General features: G+C 49.9%; 1 protein-coding gene across 1 annotated transcript in view; it reads right to left on the bottom strand.

Annotated features, from left to right (window-relative positions):
- Nucleotides 1–2,388: 2,388 nt before the first annotated feature.
- Nucleotides 2,389–20,415, bottom strand: part of LOC110257720 (glycoprotein Xg-like) — a 39,824-nt gene continuing 21,797 nt past the window's right edge. The window contains exons 8-12 of the mRNA XM_085007065.1: nt 17,181–17,249; nt 13,654–13,695; nt 12,495–12,530; nt 10,245–10,361; nt 2,389–6,542 (exon numbers count right to left, since the gene is read on the bottom strand). Coding sequence (XP_084863191.1) covers nt 6,526–6,542; nt 10,245–10,361; nt 12,495–12,530; nt 13,654–13,695; nt 17,181–17,249 — 281 coding nt within the window. The 3' untranslated portion in view covers nt 2,389–6,525. The remainder of the gene's footprint in view (nt 6,543–10,244; nt 10,362–12,494; nt 12,531–13,653; nt 13,696–17,180; nt 17,250–20,415) is intronic.

Here is a 20,415-nt window from a genome sequence, read left to right as displayed (position 1 = left end):
AAGATGCCTTTGGAGGTGCATTTTGAGAGGCACGGAGACCACAGGTGGAGAACAGTTCTGGGGCGCCGTTGCCCCTGCAACAGTGGGCCCTGGACTCAGGCACAGTCCCTCCCCTCCACGGAATTAATTCCTAACCAGACGTGTTCAGACAGCCCCCAGGAGCAGCAAAAACCCTCCAGTGGGAATAAAACCAGCCAAACACTGGAGGAGATGAGGACCCTCTGAAAGGACCGCCTGCATTTGGGGCCACTCAGAGGATGTCATTTTCATCAAGGCTGCGTCCCCTGAACTTGCACATCCAAGAAACATCATTTCCTTGTTCCCCGGACCTGAGTCCCGCATCGACGGGTGAACTTCAGGAAAGACAAATGACTTGCTCCTTCCTGGTTTCAGCTGCATCGTAGGCAGCGGGATCAGCATTCCGAGTCTGCCAAAACGGACAGCTTTCCAGAACACACGTTTCTTTGTGCCTTTACGAGTGAAAAGAATTGACTAATTTTCTCAGAAACGATGCCTGAGCTTTTCAGGCATTTTTGTGTGTGTGTTTGTAAATAGCATCGGGGGACTCACCTAACTATGTTTCTGAGTCTCTGAGCGAGCTTAATTGAAAAAAAAAAAAAAATCGAAGGAATTCCCATTGTGGCTCAGCAGGTTAAGAACCCAACTAGTATCCAAGAGAATGGGGGTTCGATCCCTGGCCTCGCTCAGTGGGTTGGGCATCTGGTGTTGCTGCAAATCGTGGTGTAGGTCACAGATGGGATTTGGATCTGGAATTGCTCTGGCTGTGGTGTAGACCTGCAGATGCAGCTCTGATTGGACCCCTAGCCCAGGAACTTCCATATGCTGCAGGTGCTGCCCTAAAAAAGAAAAAAAAGAAGAAGAAGAAGAAGAAAAATTCACAGACCAGAGAAAAATGAAATAACATGTCTTAAAAAGGTTGATGGGTTCAGAGCAAGAATTCCCACCGAGAGGAAAAATTACATGGTTGGCTGGTGCGACTGTGAGAATCTGTATCTTGAAGAGCTGCCTGCTGAGCAGAGTCCTTCTGACACCGATGGAGGAGGCTGGGGGTTTTACACAACAGGGTCCCCCATCCGCCCCCTGCCTTGCAACACACGTCTACGTGACACTTGTCAACAGGCGAAGAGAGGACTTCCCATCGTGGCGCAGTGGTTAACGAATCCGACTAGGAACCATGAGGTTGCGGGTTCGATCCCTGCCCTTGCTCAGTGGGTTAAGGATCTGGTGTTGCCGTGAGCTGTGGTGTAGGTTGCAGATGCAACTCGGATCCTGCGATGCTGTGGCTGTGGTGTGGGCCTCGTGTCTACAGCTCCGATTCGACCCCTAGCCTGGGAACCTCCATATGCCGCGGAAGCGGCCCAAGAAATGGCAAAAAAAAAAAAAAAAAAAAGACAACAAAACAAAACAAAAACAAGTGAAAAGAGAGACCTGAGAGATTTAAGGATGACTATCTCGCATAACCCAGCCATAAAAATAAGAGGGTTTGGATGAAAACGTCCCCCTTTCAGGGTGTGTGAAGTGGCTTTTCTGAGAAGTCAAAGGATGCAGAGAGAGCATGAGTGAATTTAATCAACAAAATGTTAGGAGTTTCCAGTGCGGCTCAGCAGGTGAAGAACCCAACACAGTCTCCATGAGGATATGGGTTCGATCCCTGGCCTCGCTCAGTGGATTAAGGATCCAGCGTGGCTGCAAGCTGCAGTGTAGGTCACAGATGTGGCTCAGATCTGGTGTGGCTGTGACTGGGGTGTAGGCTGGCAGCTGCAGCTCTGACTAGACCCCTAGCCTGGGAACTTCCATATGCCGCAGGTGTGGCCCTAAAAAGAAGAAAACATGTTAGAAAATGTTTGCTGAAGATAGCAACTATTCTGCTCCAGATGGAGGGTCCTTCTTTCCCTTTCAACTGGCTGAGATGTTGGGAATCTTCTTAAACAGGACTGCAAGGAGTTTCAGAGAAACCACTGCATGTGCTCCAATCACGGAGTCCAAAAACCGCTGCCAGAAAAAGCCCCAAATCCTCACTACATTCTCTGAAAGAAGATGAAAGAACCGGTGACGGGCGGATCCTATGCAACCATCTGGGCAACGAAGAAGCTTCACGGCCGTCGGAAGAAAACGCAGTTTGAAAGCCAGATGCTATGACATCAGCTGAAACAGATGGGCATTAAGTGAACTGCACGCCCCCACATCTGTATAATATGTGTGCAAAATGAACTATCACAGGATATAAATCATAGTGAATGTGCCGTCGAGAGAAAGAAGAAAATCTTGCCAAAACCGCTGAAAAGACCATCCAGGCGTGTGGAGAGCTGGATGCCTACAGAATGTGAGCAAGAATGCTTGCAGAAAAAAAAAATCAGAAAATCACTCTTTCTGTTGCCCAGCTTTATTGAGATATGATTGACGTGCAGCATTGTATCAGTGTAAGGTGCTGTCTGCAATGATTTGATACCTGTATACATAATAGCAATAGCATCCTAGCCTTAGCTAACCCCACCACTCTGTCACACAATTACCAGTTCTTTTCCTGGTGAGACTGTTTAAAACCGACTCTCTTAGCAACTTCCACTCGGATTCTACAGATGCTGCAGTATCTTTAACCACAGAGTCCCCACACTGTAGCGTTAGACCCCCAGGACTTATTCATCGTATTAACTGGAGGTTTATAGCTTTTGACCAGTTACCTCCCCGTTCCCCCTCCCGCTCGGCATCCCCTGGAAACAAAGCCCTTCTCTGTTTCTCCGAGTTCGGCTGTTTTTGATTTCCACACAGAGGTCAGGTCACACAGCATTTGTCAGAAGGACCTCTTGGTTTTTAGCCATGACCACGAGCGGAAAAGCGTGAGATTTTAGAGAATGCAGTGGGGTGAGAAAAAACCATCTTGGTATCCTAAGAAGATGCATGCATCTGTTCAAATAAAACGACTGAGGGAGAATTTCAACTGGAAAATTTCAGAAACCATCCTTCTACCCCTAGGGGTCCGCAAAGGATATTTGCTGAGGTCCGGGGATGGCTCAGAGGAAGCAGGACTCGAGGACCCACAGGTCAGGACCACGGGAGAACGTCAGGACAGCTGGGTCCTGACGCAGCAACCACTCCCCCAAAGCAAGATCACGCTGGACAAACCCATCGGTGGTGCCCGAGCTGGAAGGGGCTAGTATCTGGACCACGGGAGGGTCCTACCGCTCCCAAAACGAGGCGGCACGCCATTGGCCAGAGCCGTCACGGGACCACACCTCCCACCAAAGGATGCGGATGCTGTGATGCGCTCGGACTGGGTAGCGCGGAAATGGAAAGATTTGGGGGTTATTAACTCCGAACACGGAAGAAAAAAGGGGGGGATGGGGGGCAGACCCTCTGCCTTCTCCAACATCACTGTTTTCAGTCCGCGTGGGCAGCTTGGATTTTCTGGTCTCCACTTTTGACCGGATTCTATGAGATGTCTGATGTGTTGCCACGACCTGACCTCTGCTCACATGAAGAGAAAAAGCTTGTTTTTATTTTCTCCCTATCCCATCTACACCCCTTGCCGCCTGCCAGGCACAACGTGGGGGGGGGGGCTTTTTTCACACACCGAATCATGCACCCCCACTGCCATTTGGCGAGGCAGGTCGTATTATTAGGATACCCACTTTCTTAGATGACGTGATGGAGGCTCACAGAAGTTGTGCAACCAACACAGACATTTGAGAGGAAGGCGCAATGCAACCTGTAACAATATATTAATACAGTGTGTGTGTGAGAGAGACAGAGACGGACAGAAACAGAGAGAGAGGGAGAGATAATCTGGTTTTACAAGAGTAAGGATCAGCCTTGTCTACAATGGTTTATACTTGGACAAAAGGGTGCTCTTTTTTTGTGGTCTTTCTGAAGCGTAGTTGATTTATAATGTTGTGGTCCTTTCAGATGTATAGCAATGATTCAGTTATACATTTTTTTTCAGATTCTTTTCCATTACAGGTTATTACACGATATTAAGTGTAGTTCCCTATGCTAAACAGTAGGTCCTCGCTGGTTAACTATTTTATATATACTAGATGTATCTGTTAATCCCAAATTCCTAATTTATTCCTCCTTGATGTGCTTTTCTTTTGGTACCAAACCTCTGTTCTCTACGCCTCTGAGTGCATTTCTGTTTTGTAAATAAGTTCATTTGTGTCATATTTTAGGCTCCACATAGAAGTGATATCATATGGTATTTGTTTTTCTCTGGCTGACTTACTTCACTTAGTATGAGAATCTCTAGGTCCATCCGTGTTGCTGCCAATGGCATGCTTTTGTCGTTTTTTATGGCTGAGTAATATTCCATTGTGTCTATGGACCACATCTTCTTCATCCACTCCTCTGTCGATGGACATTTAGGTGGCTGCCATGTCTTGGCTATTGTGGATAGGGCTGCAATGAACACAGGGATGCATGTATCCTTTCAAACTATGGTTTTCTCTGGATAGATGCCCAGGAGTGGGATTGCTGGATCCTACGGTAGTTCTATGTTTAGTTTTGTAAGGAGCCTCCATTCTGTTCTCTGCAGTGGTTGCAGCAATTTCCATTCCCCCCTACAGTGTCAGAGGGTTCAAGGTGTCGTTTTTTAAGTGTAAACATGAACACGAAGCTGTCCATCCCCTGACGATGAGACGCATCATAGCTCCTCCTCGTCAGAGGAGATGAGTGTTTCTTTTTACACTATACACCATGCTCTCAAGTCCTTTTTCCAAGAACACAGGGCAGCTCCTTGTGCCTTTTCTCCTGTTTTCAGCCTCGGACCTCCAGGTGGTCGTGGTGATGCCTTAAAGAGAGGCTTCCCCAGAGGTGGCGAGTCACATATTTCTATTCTAAAGCAGCTGAACCTTAGGAAGTCTTTCCTCTTGGCACTTCCCCGACGTTCACCTGTCATTTCTCTAAGCGCAATACTGTCCCTGATGCGTTCATAACCCATCTTGCTGCACATGTTCCCAGTGGGAACATTTCTTCCTTTGGAAGGTGACAGGTGTCCCTCTGGTTCTGCGGGGTCCAGCTGGAACAGGGTGGGGACCGTCTGGGCAAGAATGCCTCCAGGGATACCCGTCCCGCGGAGCCAGAGAGGGATTTTGCAGATGCAGGCGGGGCTCTGTGGCTTCCCGCCGTGTAAGTCCTTTCACAGCTGTCTTTTGTTTGATGTGCAAAACATAGAAAAGAGAACACAGCCACCAAGGCCAATTTTTTTCCCTCCTATGTGCATTTTAAATGATGAAACCCTGTCTATGAGAATTGCAGGAAATGGATAATTACCTTTAAAAACACTTAAGTTCATTTATGTCTATATGTCTGTACATCTGGTCTGCATATGTACACACACACACCCTTTTTTTTTTTTTTTTTCTTTTTAGGGCCGCACCTGCGGTGCATGGACGTTCCCGGGCTAGGGGTCAGATCAGAGCTGCAGCTGCCGGCCTACACCACAGCCACGGTAACACTGGATCCTTAACCCACTAAGCAAGGCCAGGGATGGAACCTGCATCCTCATGGATACTAGTCAGGTTCATTAACTGCTGAGCTGCAACGGGAACTCCTTTTTTTTTTTTTTTAAACCCAAACCATCCTGTTTCCTCTGCCCTAAAGTGTTACTAAAATAGGAGCAAACAGCGCGTAGGTCTTTCAGATGTTTGCGGCTGGAAGACTGTCTACACCTGTACAAAGACAAGTAAACACCAAGAAAAGCACTGCCGTGGCTGCGAGCACTGGTACCCACGGAAAGTCAAAGCGGAAACACAAAACAGGAAAAGCCCTGACATCTGCACAGCACGGCTTCTACCCTGTGTTCACAAATATCAAAACTGTACAATTTCATAGGAAAAGAGCACCCCAAGATCGCTGCCCCAAGACGGCTTCCCCCTCAGCGATTTTGCACTTAAAATTCCAAACCTCGTCTTCCGCAGGTAACGGTAGTTTTGAGTGTAGACGAGTGGGAGCTGCCATGAGGCTCAAACCCGGCCGTCAGGGTCAGAAACCATTCACTCCCCATGCACAGGTTGCATGGACAGGTCCAGATTTCTGACTTAAGGATAGAACTTAACCCCGGCCAAGCATCACACCCCAGCTCGCCGGAAACCCCAACAGCATTCTCCATCCCTGCGAACCCCACGGCCTTCCCACCGCAGCCCCGGTGCCATTCTGCCGCCCCTGTGCCTGGGGACAATGGCCACGGCCACTGGCCTGTGGTTGTCCCAGGGGGCAGCTTTGCAGTTCCAACCAGAGTCAGACTCTCTCTGTCCAGGATTCACGATGAGGCCAATGCATCAAGCAATCTTTTTACAAGCCAAGGTCCGGCTGTCTACCTTACTCCAGGCGACGTGTCCGAGGAGTCAAGAATTGGTTGACAGGCAGCACGTTGAAGAGAAACCCCTCCAGGGCCACAGGTTAAGCCAAGAATGAAAGGGACTGTCCACGGGGTTGGAGCGGGGGGGTGATAAGCGGGGGTCCTGTCTGTCTGGAGCTTTCCTCAGCGTGATCCGGGGAGTTGCGAAGACCTCAGACGTTCTGTGGCTCTGCGAGGAAGATTGGCAACAAGATGTCATCGCTGGGAAATTAAAACAAAAGCAAAAACAAAAACAGGGACTGATCTGAAAGCACTGTTCTCTTGCTTTGCTCTTTCCCATTTATTAAGGGTTTTGAACACTTCAGATGCAATGAGTAACTGTATCTTTGCAGTTACGACTGGCCTTTTTTCTTTTTTTTTTTGCAACAATTGTGTTTTTGGGGGGGTGCCCTGTGATATATGGAGTTCCCAGACCAGGGATCAGATCTGAGCTGCAGCTGTGACCTAAAGCACAGCGGTAGCCAATGCCCGATCCTGAATCCACTGTGCCAGGCTGGGGATCGAACCTGCAACCGAGTGCTCCCAAGATGTCACCCGCCCCGTTGCACCACCACTGGAACTCCTACAACCGATATTTGTGAGGGTGGAGTAGGATTAGTCTTCATAACCTCTAATGGGGGAGTTATTATTATTTCCATTGGACGAAACCAAGGCGAAGTGTGATGCATACACAGTCCCCTTGAATGAAGGGACATCTGTCACCGTGTGGGCGGCCCCACCCCCATCACTCTGCCCCTACAAGATGCACAAGCTCCAGGGTGGGGCTGCGGCGGGCGTACAGTTGCACAGGTCGTGCACTGCCCCTCAGCCCTCAGAGCTGCATCCTTCAGGGGAGACGGGATATCCCAGGCCCCATTCAGGGATGCTGGCTGGCCATCAACATCCGCACCAAACCTTAGAGGGAACTCATCTTTCTTAGATGGTTGATGGGTTTTACAACCAGCAACATGGTGGAGACCCAGTCCTGCCCGCAGTCAGAGGAGTGCCTGAAGGATGTTACCATGTATCTGTGCTCTAAAGATCAGTCTGTGTCCTGAGCTCACTGCCTTTAAGGGAAGGGCAGCCACACCCCATCCTCATCAGACCTGGTGAAGTTATCCCTACAATATTTTTTTGTTATTGTTGTCTTTTTGTCTTTTTAGGTTCGCACCCGTGGCATATGGAGGTTCCCAGGCTAGGGGTCCAATGGGAGCTACAGCAGCCAGCCTACACTACAGCCACAGCAACACGGGATCCAAGCCACTTCTGTGACCTACATCACAGCCACAGCAATGCCAGATTCTTAACCCACTGAGCGAGGCCAGGGATCGAACCTGCAACCTCATGGTTCCTAGTCGGATTTGTTTCCGCTGCACCATGACAGGAACTCCTATCGCTAAAATATAGTTGAACAAGTAAGCAGGATATTTACCTAGTTCCCCAAAGGCTCCAAGCCAGGACAGAGAAGGGCTTCCACCTCTGATAAATGGGAAGGGCATGAGCCATGTGTTTTGTTTTTGTTTTTTAAAGAACAACCATATCTGCTTTAGAAACTCAAGTACAGTGAGGTTGGTGGACACCACATTCCAGCAGGTGCCAGAAAACTCAGAAGCCAGGCTATGTCATAATACTCGAAGGTGGTGCTTTTTGAAAAATCAACACGAGTGCCCCCAAAGGTCCACAATGAACACAATATCAAAAGGTGAAATAAAGGCGGGAGTCAGTCTTGCATTTGTATATCACTCCCTCACTTGCCTCACCCTGAACCTGGCCCTTGGTTCTAATAAAACTTTATTGACATAAACAGGCAGCAGACCTGCAGGCTGTAGTTCACCAGTTTTGTTTTTTTTTTCCTTTGGCTGTGCCCTTGGCCTATGGAAGTTTGGGGGCCAGGGATCAAACCTGTGCCAGAGCGGCAACCTGAGCCACAGCAGTGACAATGCCAGGTCCTTAACCCACTGAGACATCAGGGAACGCCTATGGTTTTTTTTTTTAAATACTGCACTAAAATAGTGTTTCTCTTGATGACTTTGCTTCCTGGGATTCCCCCCCACCGCTCCACCTCCTTATGTTTGTGCCTGAGATGAAGCCTCGCTCTCCTTACCCACTTTTTGCCCTGAGCTCACAAGGTTCGCAAGGGGCTTACAAACTTTGGCCAAAGATGCAAGCAAAACCCACACCCAGTGTCTCTGTAGTGATAAGGGCATGTGGTCTAGAAAGTAAGGTTGTGTTTCATAAGCTCCATTTCCTCCTAAACTTGCAGGGTCGGGTGTTATGGAGACCAAGGCTTGTCCTGGCCGGGAGGTTGGTTCAGCCACCAGCAGAGGGAGGCCATGGGCAGGTTTATGGAATTTTTTTTTTTTTTTTTTCTCTTTTTAGGGCCACACCCATGGCATAGGGAAGTTCCTGGGCTAGAGGTCTTTCTGCGACCTACACCACAGCTCACAGCAATGCCAGATCCCTAACCCACTGAGCAAGGCCAGGGATGGAACCTGCATCCTCATGGATACTGGTGGGGTTCATAACCCACTGGGCCATCATGGGAACTCCCTAGAGTATAACTTTTAAAAATAGTCAATCGGGGTTCCTGTTGTGGCGCAGCAGAAATGAATCTGACTAGGAACCATGAGGTTATGGGTTCGATCCCTGGCCTTGCTCAGTGGGTTAAGGATCCGAGGTTGCCATGAGGTGTGGTGTAGGTCACAGACGAGGCTCGGATCTGGCGTTGCTGTGGCTATGGCATAGGCTGGCGGCTACAGCTCCTATTTGACCCCTGGCCTGGGAACCTCCATATGCTGCAGGTGTGGTCCTAAAAAGACATAAAATTAAAATAAAATAAAATAAAACAAAATAAAATAAAATAAAATAAAATAAAATAAATAAAATAAAATAAAAATGGTCAATCACTATATTGTAACCTGTAATTTATATAATATTGTATAGCAACTATAGTTCCATTTAAAAAATTGATAACACAAAGAGATCCTAAAAGCCATCATTTAGATTTGCCTTCAAATCAACCCTGAAGTCCCATGTTTTAAAAAGCTTCCACTTTTAAAACTTTTGGAAAAGTAATAAAATGCAACTAAAATGAGGCATTTTTCATTTTTTCATCATTCACTTTTTGTCTTTTAACGGCTGCTCTTGGGGCATATGGACATTCCTGGGCTAGGGGTCGGATCAGAGCTGCACTGCCAAGTACACCACGGCCAAGGTCAAGCCAGATCCTTAACCCACTGAGTGAGGCCAGGGATCGAACCTGTATCCTCGCAGATACCATGTTGGGTTTGTAACCTGCTGAGCCACAGTGGGAACTAGATTTTTCATTTTAAGAACAAATTTCCTAGATTCGTACGATTCATGTGAGGATATGCTTATCGGAGGTAAGTTGTCTTCATCGTTGTCTATTTTATTAAGAAAATCTTTATTGACGCATCGTTGATGGAGAGTATTAGTTTCATGCTTACAACACAGTGATTCGATACTTTTATAGATTATAATCCATTTATAGTTAGTATAAAACGTCTGCTCTATTCCCGCTTCTGTACAATAGATCCTTGTAGCATATTTACTTGTACATAGTAATTTGTGTCTCTCTCTCTCTTTTTTTTTTTTTTTTTTTTGGCTGCACCTGGAAGTGGAAGTTCCTGGGCCAGGAATCGAACCTGCACCACAGCAGCAACCTGAGCCGCTGCAGTAAAGCAGCATCCTTAACCCACTGCGCCACCAGGGAACTCCCAGTACTTCGTATCTCTTACCCCCACGTCCCATCTTGCCCCACCCCCACCAGCTATGGGGAGGTTGTCTTCCTCATCTGTCCGTCCCTGTCTGTTTTGCTACATGCCTTCTGTTTTTGACACCTAAGGAAGATAAAATCGGGAGCCAAACTTGCCATTTGTCCGGAAACAGTTCCTCCTCCGGTTATACTGGAAATAGCTGGCTGCCGCCCCCACCAGCGTCACCACCACCACAGACACTATGGGAGAAACGATTTTCGCTATCGTGTTGCCTGCAGGAGCAAGAAAAGCAAGGTGGTCTGAGAAAAACATGGCAGCAGGAACACCCGTGTATTGTAAATAACGCTGCGGTCACATGCCTCACTCTCCCCGCCCTCCGCGGCACGGAAAAATGAGCAGATTTCACACAAGAGCCCTGAGGAAGGGATGCTGCTTTTACCCAAGTGGGCTCAGGACCCACATCTTCTCTGCCAAGAGCATCCTACAGTGTCGTACGGGAGACAGGCTTAATGTGGTTTTTGTCCCCATTTATTTGGATGAATTTGTATCCTTTTGGATGTCAAATGGTTACTCATGCCAAAAAAACCCCCAATGAACCAAAAATGCCCCCACAGGCATGCCCTCCAAGCACACTAGGACTCGGGACATAAGCCCTAAGGGAAGAGTTGGTTTTCCCGCACAGAGATCACGGTGGGAAAGGTTGGTGTGACAAAATTCAGTGTGTCCCCATCCTATGTCTGCTCTGGCTACATTCCCAACGTGTCATGGTTGATGGATAAACAGCCACGCTGTGGATGTGGCTCCCGTGATGTTCGGGAGAACGTTGCCAGGGAACCCAGGGATCTGTCGGTCCCTGATGACTCTGTCTCACCTTGTCCCCTGCTGGACCCTGATCTCCAGGGCTCCCCTCCCCTGGTCCAGACCCTCTCACTGCAGAGGGTGGCTGTCCCCACTGGGAAGTGGGGCCCAGGTCTGCATCCTCAGAATCGGGGCTTTGGCCAACAGAACACGGCTGCCTGTTTTTTAGTGCCTTTTGAATGTCTATTAGCATGGTTACTTGCTTTGTTATTCTCACAATCTTCTGAGAGTAGGAGGGAATCGAAGGCTGACTCACTTAACCCGCCTCCTCCTCCTCGTCCTGCCACAATCCGAATCCTAAGACATGCTGGTTGTTATACGTCATGATGGTTTGGGCTCTTTTGTTACGCGGCACAGCTCACGGATACACCTCTTTCCTCTCGGCCATCCCACACAAATGAATCACATCACCCCAGTGGTAACGACCCAGTGACCTTCTCAGCTCACCTCTTCTCCCCACCGCCACGGTCTACACCCTAATTTAGCTCCCCATCCTGTCCAGTCTGGGAACAAAAAGGGCCTCAGGGCTGATCTTCATGATGCTCAGCTGGTCCTCTGATCCACGCATCACAGAGTGGAAATCGAGGCAGCCTCTTTCTAATTAAGCTTATAAAAAGTGAAGACACACCCACGGTTCACGAACCATATCTGGCCAGTCTCCAGTGTAGCCTCCACCCGCCCCCCATCACACGCCACAAACGACTGGTGTTCCTGGGGACACACCCAGCCTGACCCAGCTCAGCATCTCTCTCTGCTGTCCTGGCTGCACCCCCCACTCATCCTTTAGCCCCTGCCTTCAAGACGGTCCTTCCAAGAGCAGACTTATTGCCTCTAGCCTGGTCCAGGATGGGTCCCTCTGTCCCACCGTGGGACCTCATCAAACGGAGTGTCAGACCTGGATTCTTGCCTTGGGTGCACCCCTCCTTCCCCACCTGCTGCCTCTGAGAAGAAAAGCATCTGTGCCATTCGCAGGAAGGCCCACAGCCTGGGGACCCTCAGGGTGGGAAAGGCCCCCCCATCCCTTTCTTCTCCTGAAGCATCAGTGGCTCCTGCAAGCCTCACAGTCAGGCAGGCAGAAACGCTGCATCGCCAAGAGGCTGGACCCCATCTTTCCAGCGACACAGGATGAAAGCCCACCTTCCCCTCCTTGGCCTGCGATGGGGCCGGCAGTGCCCTCTGGGGGCTTCTGCAGGGCTGGATGCCACGACAACCCCTCTCCTCTGCTTCGTGGCTGCCTGGCAGCAGTGGTCAGTGACAGACACCACTGGTGAGACAGTGGCAGGTCCAAGAGCCCCAGCCCTGCTCTCAGAGCCCCCAGGCATCTTCCAGCCTTGGGATAGTCCTGGACTCTCCTCCACTGACCCCCACGGAAGGAGCCCCAACCTGCAGAATGGATGCATTTGTCGGGAGCTTCCTAAGCAGCCTAGCAAGAGTGGACCTTCATGGAGGTCCTTGGGTTGACATGATAACACGTCTACACTGCCGCTGCCACGGTGACATGGAGAGCTCCTCCTAGAAGGGGTCGGGCGGGCTGCCCTGGGCGTTACCTTGTGGGTTCCCGTACGTGGAGTAGTCGCCCCCACCTGGAAGGGCAGAAGCACACCATCATGAGTTTATTCGGAAGAGCTGGTCCGTTACCTTCTGCAGCCAGACACATGGCACGCCGGGGACGCGGCCACGAGCAGGGCAGACGAAAACCTCTGTGCCCACGAGCTGACCTCCCGGCAGGGAGGTGGGCATGGGCAGTGCTGAGAGGCAGGTGCGGGTGCTACGTCTAAGGGGGCAGTAGGACAGGTGACGAGGGCAGAAGGGATGTGGCTCTCACCTCAGGGCTCAGGGGATATGCACATGTGCACACACATGCAACACACACACACATGTCCACACACAATATGCACACGTGTGACACGTGTCCACGCACACACACATGCAACACATGCTCACACCCACACACATGCAACACACATGCACCCACGCCCACAATGTGCGTGCACACGCAACATGCAAGCATCTGCCCATACCCACACATATGCACACACGTGCAACACACACACCAGCGTACACATCCATGCACACCCGTGCAATTTATGCACAGCCCACAATATGCATCCAAGTGCAACATACAAGCAGATGCCCATGTCCACACAACCACACACACGTACAAACATGCATCTAGGCATCCACGTGGACATGGACACAGACACGTACACACTTCTCCACACACACATGCACAATACACAACCACATGTGTACACATGAACATGCAAGAGCCACACACAGATACACACGTGCACACATCCACACGCACACCACAAGCAAAGGCACATGCACACATGCATGGATGCACAAGGCAAGGCACATGCATACACTTGTGAGCTCATGTCTGCTTGTTTACAAACGTGTGCACGAGTGTACACCCAGCCATGCGCCTGTGTGCACAGGCAGGCACGTGCATCTATACACACGTATGCACACAGTAACGTGTGGAAGCAGGCTTTCATTCCTGAAAGGATTTCAATTTGCCCCCATGCAAAACCCATCCCCGAGCCTCGGTGACACCTGAGGACAGAAATTAGGGACCCAAGCGGCCGGGGAACTGCGGCGCAGGACCCACAGGACACGCCTCCCAGCAGTGCCTCCACGGGTGTTAAGTTCTCTAGAAGGACAATTTGTCCTCATGCAGCCTCTAAGAAACAACTGCGTTACCGTAATTACTCCCATGGGAGCCAGGTCTGTACCGCCCTCCTCCTGCAGGACAGAGAAGCCACAGGAAACGCAAGATCAGCCTCAGGACATCTCAGCAACATGTCCAAACGCAGCGCCACCAGGAATGTGGGCACCCCACCCCGCAGAGGCCGTGGAAGCCTGCAAAGACCGCATCCACTGTCCCCCAGCTGAGGGAAGGGGCAGGGGCACCCCAGGGCGTCCCCTGACCACGCAGAGCTGGGGCAAGTGCCTGCAGAGCCAGCACGGTCTGCTAACTCAGGCAGGAGAGGACACTGAAGCCGCATTACCAAAGCGGGAGCTCGCCCGAAGCTGGTCCAAACCCGCTTCCCGTTCAGTCAGGGAAAGCCCAGCCCCTGAGGAGAAGCCCACAGAAATGAAGATAATGAACAGGCATCTCAGCTAATGAGAAATAAAGCAGGAGTTCCCGCGTGGTGCAGTGGGCTAAGAATCTGACTGCAGAGGCTTGGGTCACGGCGGGAGGGGGGATTTGATCCCTGGCCTGGTGCAGGGGTTAAAGGATCCGGCGTTGCCCCAGCTGTGGCTCAGATTCAGTTCCTAGCCCAGAAACTTCCACGTGCTGTAGGTGAGGCCACATAAAAAAAAGTATTTTCTGTCTTTGTAGGGCTGCACCTGCAGCATATGGAAGTTCCCAGGCTAGGTAGGGGGTGACTTGGAGCTGCAGCTGCTGGTCTACACCATAGCCACAGCAACGTGGGATCCTTAACCCACTGAGAGAGCCCAGGAATTGAACCTGAGTCCTCGTGGATACTAGCTGGCTTCTTAACCTACTGAGCCACCGTGGGGACTCCCCACATAACACTTTTTAAAAAGAAATAAGATTTCCTTCTTACGTCTAAAGAGCAATTTTTAAACACAGCTTTAGGATGAAAACAAGACACATGGTGCTAAGTTGATTCATTTTGAAGCAAAATAGCTTACGTGGTATTATTTAAATATCGAGGGGGCATTTAATAAAAAGGCCTCTTTTTTAATAAATTCACTTTATTACATTCGTTTCCTCTGAGCCACAAGGTCCCATTGTGGCTCAGAGGAAACAAATCTGACCAGTGTCCATGAGGATGCAGGTTCGATCCCTGGCCTACGCTCAGTGGGTTAAGGATCCAGAGTTGCTGTGAGCTGTAGTGTAACTTGCAGATGCGGCTCAGATCCTGTGTTGCTGTGGCTGTGGTATAGACCTGTGGCTGTGGTGTAGACCAGTGGCTACAGCTCCGATTGGATCCCTAGCCTGGGACCCTCCATGTACCTTGGGTGTGGTCCTAAAAAAAAGACAAAAAATAAAAGTTCTCTTTCGAGGGGACACAGGTTTTTATGCACCGAATTGTGTTGCCATGAAATTATATATTGAAGCGCTGGCCCCCAGGTCTCAGAATGTAACTGTGTTAGGACACGGGTCTTTCAAGAGGGGATGAATGGAGGTAGCTGAGGTCACGAGGGGGGTCCTGACCCCCCCAAGACAGGGGTCCTTAGAAGAAGACAAGGTCAGGACCCAGACACACACAGAGGGATGACCTGTGAGGACACAGGGAGGAGACGGCCGTCGACCCGCCCAGGAGAGAGGCCTCGGGAGGGACCCGCCCTGCCCGCCCCGGGGGCTCAGGCGCCAGCCTCCAGGACCGGGAGGAATCACGCCTGGTGTGGAAGCCGCCCTGTCTGGGGTATTCGCTGCGTGGTCCCGAGCTGACTCATGCAGCGCGTGTTAGGGAAACCAGCCGCTGACAGCCAGCCCTCGAAAAGATGCGTAAAACATTTTCTCCACTTTACAAGGAGCAGACAGCCCTCGGGCACAGCCGCCGGGCAGGCAGAGATTAGCCCTGTGCCTCCTTCCTAAGGAAGGATCACGCCAAACACGTCGTGCCGTCAGCAGGGAGAAGCTGGCTGCCTCCGCCAGCCTCTGCGTGACCCCAAACCTCACTGCTAAGCTCAGAGCCGACTCACAGCCTCACCCAGGTGGACCCAGACCACACATGGGTGTGTCTTTTCCAAAGCCTGCCGTGCAAATAAACGAGGCACAATCCCTCACTCTGCCGTGGCCCCTGCATGAAATAGAGGAACCTCAAGCCAAAGGACAGCTGGCCAGGAGTGCCCTTTGTGGCGCAGCGGAAACGAATCTGTCTAGGAACCGTGAGGTTGTGGGTTCGCTCCCTGGCCTCGCTCAGTGGGTTAAGGATCTGGCGTTGCCGTGAGCTGTGGTGTAGGTCGCAGATGCGGCTTGGATCCCTTGTGGCTGTGTCTGTGGTGTAGGCTGGCAGGTGCAGCTCCGATGTGACCTCTAGCCTGGGAACGTCCATATGCCACAGGTGTGGCCCTAAAAAGCAAAAACAAAAAGCAAAAAAAACCCCAAAAAACAAGGGATAGTTGGTCACCCCACGGAAGGTGTTCAAAACTTGACAAATGGCAAACGGAAAAAGAAGAACACTCTGCATATGAGTGGATGGATTGGCGGGGGGGGGGGGGGGGGGGGGACAAAAGCGCCAAACTTCCAGTTACAAAATGATGACGTCCTGGGCACGGCCTGTCTGGCACGGGGCTCAATGTTAATAACACTGGGATGTTTGAAAGTTGCTAAGAGAGTCGATCTTAACAGGTCTCATCTCGGAGTTCCCTGGCGGCCCAGGGGTTAAGCACTTGGCATTATGGAGTTCCCTTTGCAGCTCAGCAGGTTAAGAACCGGTCACAGTGTCCACGAGGATGCAGACCCCTGGCTCCACTCCGTGGGTTAAGGATCTGGTGTCGATGCAAGGACAGCACAGGTCGCAGACGCGGCTTGGATCCAGTGCTGCTGTGGCTGTGGTGTAGACCGGCAGCTGCAGCTCCAATTCGACCCCTAGCCTGGGAACTTACATATGCCGCAGGTGCAGACATAAAAAAAATAAAATAAAATAAAGATTCCAAGATCCACGGATGGCTTTGAGAAAAGCTGGGTCTAGACAGCAAGCTGTTTATCGCTGCTGTGGAAGGTTCTTTTCCTTCTTGGCAGAATCCACTATCCTAACAAAGAACCCAAATTCCTGGGGTGAGCCTCGTAGCCCATTGCTCTGTTTCTTGTTACCTGGACACAGGTATGTAGGAAGCCCCTGCCCTCCTGGAGGACAGAGCGAGGCCCAGCAGAGGGTCAGCAGCCAGGGCTCAGAAGAGAAGCAGCAGCACAGAGACCTCCAACACCCGAGACCCCAGCAGGACGATACGAGGGAGAAGAAATCTGGCACCCGGACGAGTTCCCGTGGTGGCTCCGCGTGTGAAGAACCCGACACAGTGGCCGTGGGGATGCGGGTTCGATCCCTGGCCTCGCTCAGTGGGTTAAGGTCCGGTGTGGCTGTGGCTGTGGCTGTGGCTGTGGCATAGACCTGCAGCTGCAGCTCCGATTCCACCCCTAACCGGGGAACTTCCCTATGCCTTGGGTTCGGCCCTAACAAGAAAAAAACCTGGGAGCCCCAGAAATGCCCCCCCAGCTCCACCACCCCCACGAGCCCCGGTGCTGGGTGTACCGGATGGGTTTCCGTAGCCGCCGTGACTGGGGTGGTAGCCGCCGCCGCCGCCGCCGCCGCCACCGCCTCCTGCGGGAGAGAAGATGGGTGTGAGAGGCTCTGAGCCGTGGAGTTTGGGTTCCAGCCGGTGTCCGCCCAGGGACGTGGGCCATGGCACAAAGCCAGGCCTGAGAGTCACCCCAAAGAGAGCCCCGTGGGGCAAAGATCGGGGCCTGGGGGATGCTCAGAGGAGGCTCCCCACCAAAGTCACGGCTTCGGGGCGGGAAAGCTCAGCCACCGGGAGCCCGAAGAAAGTCCTGTGCCTTCAGAAAACACGCACGCCCCCGAGGGCTCCGAGTAAATGCTGACTCGTCCCCGCTGCAGACACCCAGGTAGGGTCACCTAAGCAAGAAGGATGACGACACGCAATCCCCACCGTAAACATTCTTTTCTTTTCTTTTTCCATTGTTTGTGTATTTTGTGATGCATTTATTTGTTTTTATTAAAGGATAACTGATTTTCAATGTTATCATCAATGTTCTTTTGAGTGTGTGTGTCTTTTTAGGGCTGCACCTGCGGCATATAGAGGTTCCCAGGCCAGGGGTCGAACCGGAGCTGTAGCTGCCGGCCTGCGCCACAGTCAGAGCAACGTGGAATCCGAACCACATCTGCAACCTACACCACAGCTCATGGCAACGCCGGATCCTTCACCCACTGAGCGAGGCCAGGGATCGAACCGTGAGCTCATGGTTCCTAGCTGGATTCATTTCCACTGCACCATGAGGGGAACTCCTGGTCGATGTTCTTCATTAAACATTCAGCAAGAGTTCCCTGTGGCTCAGAGGGTGAAGGATTTGGCGTCGTCACTGCTGTGGCTCTCGTGACAGGTGGGGCACGGGTTCAATCCCTAGATCGGGATCTTATGCATGCCATGGGTGCTGCCAAAAAACGAACAAATAAAAAAACAGAGGGCAGGCACTTTTCCTTTTCCCTGATGGTTATTGCCGTCCCTTGAAGACCAATTGTGTCTTCAAGGTCTTTAAGCCTCACAGAAGAGTCAGACGGGGAGAGACAAACATCCCATGAAATCAGTTCTACGTGGAATCTTAAAAAGAAACAAAGGATGCACAGGAACTGATTCATAGAACAGAAACAGACTCACAGACTGATAAACTTAGAGTCAACAAAGGGGACAGGTGGGGGCAGGGAAGGACGGGGAAGGGGGGGTGGGGTTGGCAGGTGCACCCTGAGGTCTATGGAGTGGCGGGCCAATGAGCAGCACAGGGAGCGCTCCCCAGGATTCTCTGCTCATCTCTGTGGGAAAAGAAGCTGACATGGGTCCCTGAGTCCCTTTGTTGCCCAGCAGAAAGGATCACACCTCCACCTCAATAAGCCTTGAAAAAAATGAAAGAAAATCAGAGAAAAGATGAGTGGACGCCACACGCTTGCCTGGGTGATGACTCTTTCCCCGGGGAAGGAGTGGGGGCCAAGCCTCCGAGCTCTTCCCCAACGAAAGTCGCAGGACGAAAGACGCCAGAAACCTCAACTGCTGGAAAACAAAGCCCCGCGGTCTCCCCTCCCCTCCGGCGCCCAGGCACGGGGGCACCTCCCGCACCCCGGTCTGCACGGCTCCGTGCAGAGCAGAGCGTGTCTGCAGCTGGTCACACGCCAATTAGATGGGGGACACCCCACAAGTTTCAGAATAGCTATACGTGTGTGTGCAAACATATATATGCACATATAGAGATTGACTGATGTGTAGTGATACATATACACACAGAGAAAAGTTTGTGTGTATATATAAAGGGATATAAACATATAAAGCATATACATCTAGAAAGCTATGGATATGAACACACGTAAAGCTAATTATTCATACACATGTATAGAGAGATGCACATACAATTACATATATACACACGCACACAGAGAAGCCTCTATGTGTATATGTATAAAGGGATATAAACATATAAAGATCTATACACATACATCAAGATAGGAACACATATAAAGGTATTTATATACACACATGTATAGATAGATAAACATGTAATGATATATCCACACACAGAAGTATATGTGTGTAAATACATGGAGGCGTATATTTTTATATAATAATTTTATGTGTAAATACATGCAGGCGTATATTTTTATATAATAATTTTATGTGTAAATACATGCAGGTATATATTTTTATATAATAATTTTATGTGTAAATACAGAAAGGTATATATTTTTATATAATAATTTTATGTGTAAATACATGCAGGCATATATTTTTATATAACAATTTTATGTGTAAATACAGAAAGGTATACATTTAAGATATACAATACCTATATAAAGATGTAGACATGAACACATATCAATGTATTTATACACACACATATCTAGATAGAGACACAATGATACATACACAGAAAGAGGTGTGTGTGTGTGTGTGTGTATAAAGGTATATTTGAAGGTACATAAACCTATGAGGATACATAACATACATAAAGATATAGATATGCGCACATATAAAGGTGTTTACTCATGTAACTATCTACTTATATAAAGATATAAATACACATATAAAGAGCTACGTACACACACATATGGAGTTATACACGTCTGTGCCTCTATGAAGCTAGAAGACACACGTACACATGCATATCAAAAGGTATACACCTTATGTAATTTTATAAAAATGTTCTCATGTGTTTTAGATTTTATACACGTGGACAAACACATGGATTAACATGCATAAACCTACAGAAAGCTGTGTGTACCCAAGCATACGTAAAAAGATATGTATAGAAACACACACAGGCATTCCCGTCGTGGCACAGTGGTTAATGAATCCGACTAGGAACCATGAGGTTGCGGGTTCGATCCCTGGCCTTGCTCAGTGGGTTAAGGATCCGGCGTTGCCGGGAGCTGTGGTGTAGGTTGTGGATGCGGCTTGGATCCTGAGTTGTGGTGGCTGTGGTGTAGGCCGGTGGCTACAGCTCCGATTCGACCCCTAGCCTGGGAACCTCCATATGCCGCGGGTGCAGCCCTAAAAAAGGCGAAAAGACAAAAAAAAAAAAAAAAAGAAAGAAACACACACGTATACACAAAGGATGTATATGTGTGTCCATACATTTATAAAGGTACACGTATGCATAGGTATATACACACACTATGAAAGTACCATGCATCATGCTATCTACATATATAGAGAGAAAGATACCTGCGGGTGTGTTTGTATAAATACATAATATGTACATACTTG

Source organism: Sus scrofa, chromosome X, assembly GCF_054392235.1.
Source record: "Sus scrofa isolate SSC_HxYL_T2T_F1_AM1 chromosome X, Sscrofa_HxYL_maternal_Yorkshire_Landrace_v2.0, whole genome shotgun sequence".
Taxonomy (NCBI): Eukaryota; Metazoa; Chordata; class Mammalia; order Artiodactyla; family Suidae; genus Sus; species Sus scrofa.
The sequence above is the reverse complement of the archived record's forward strand: the minus strand, read 5'-3'. Positions and strand labels throughout refer to the sequence as shown.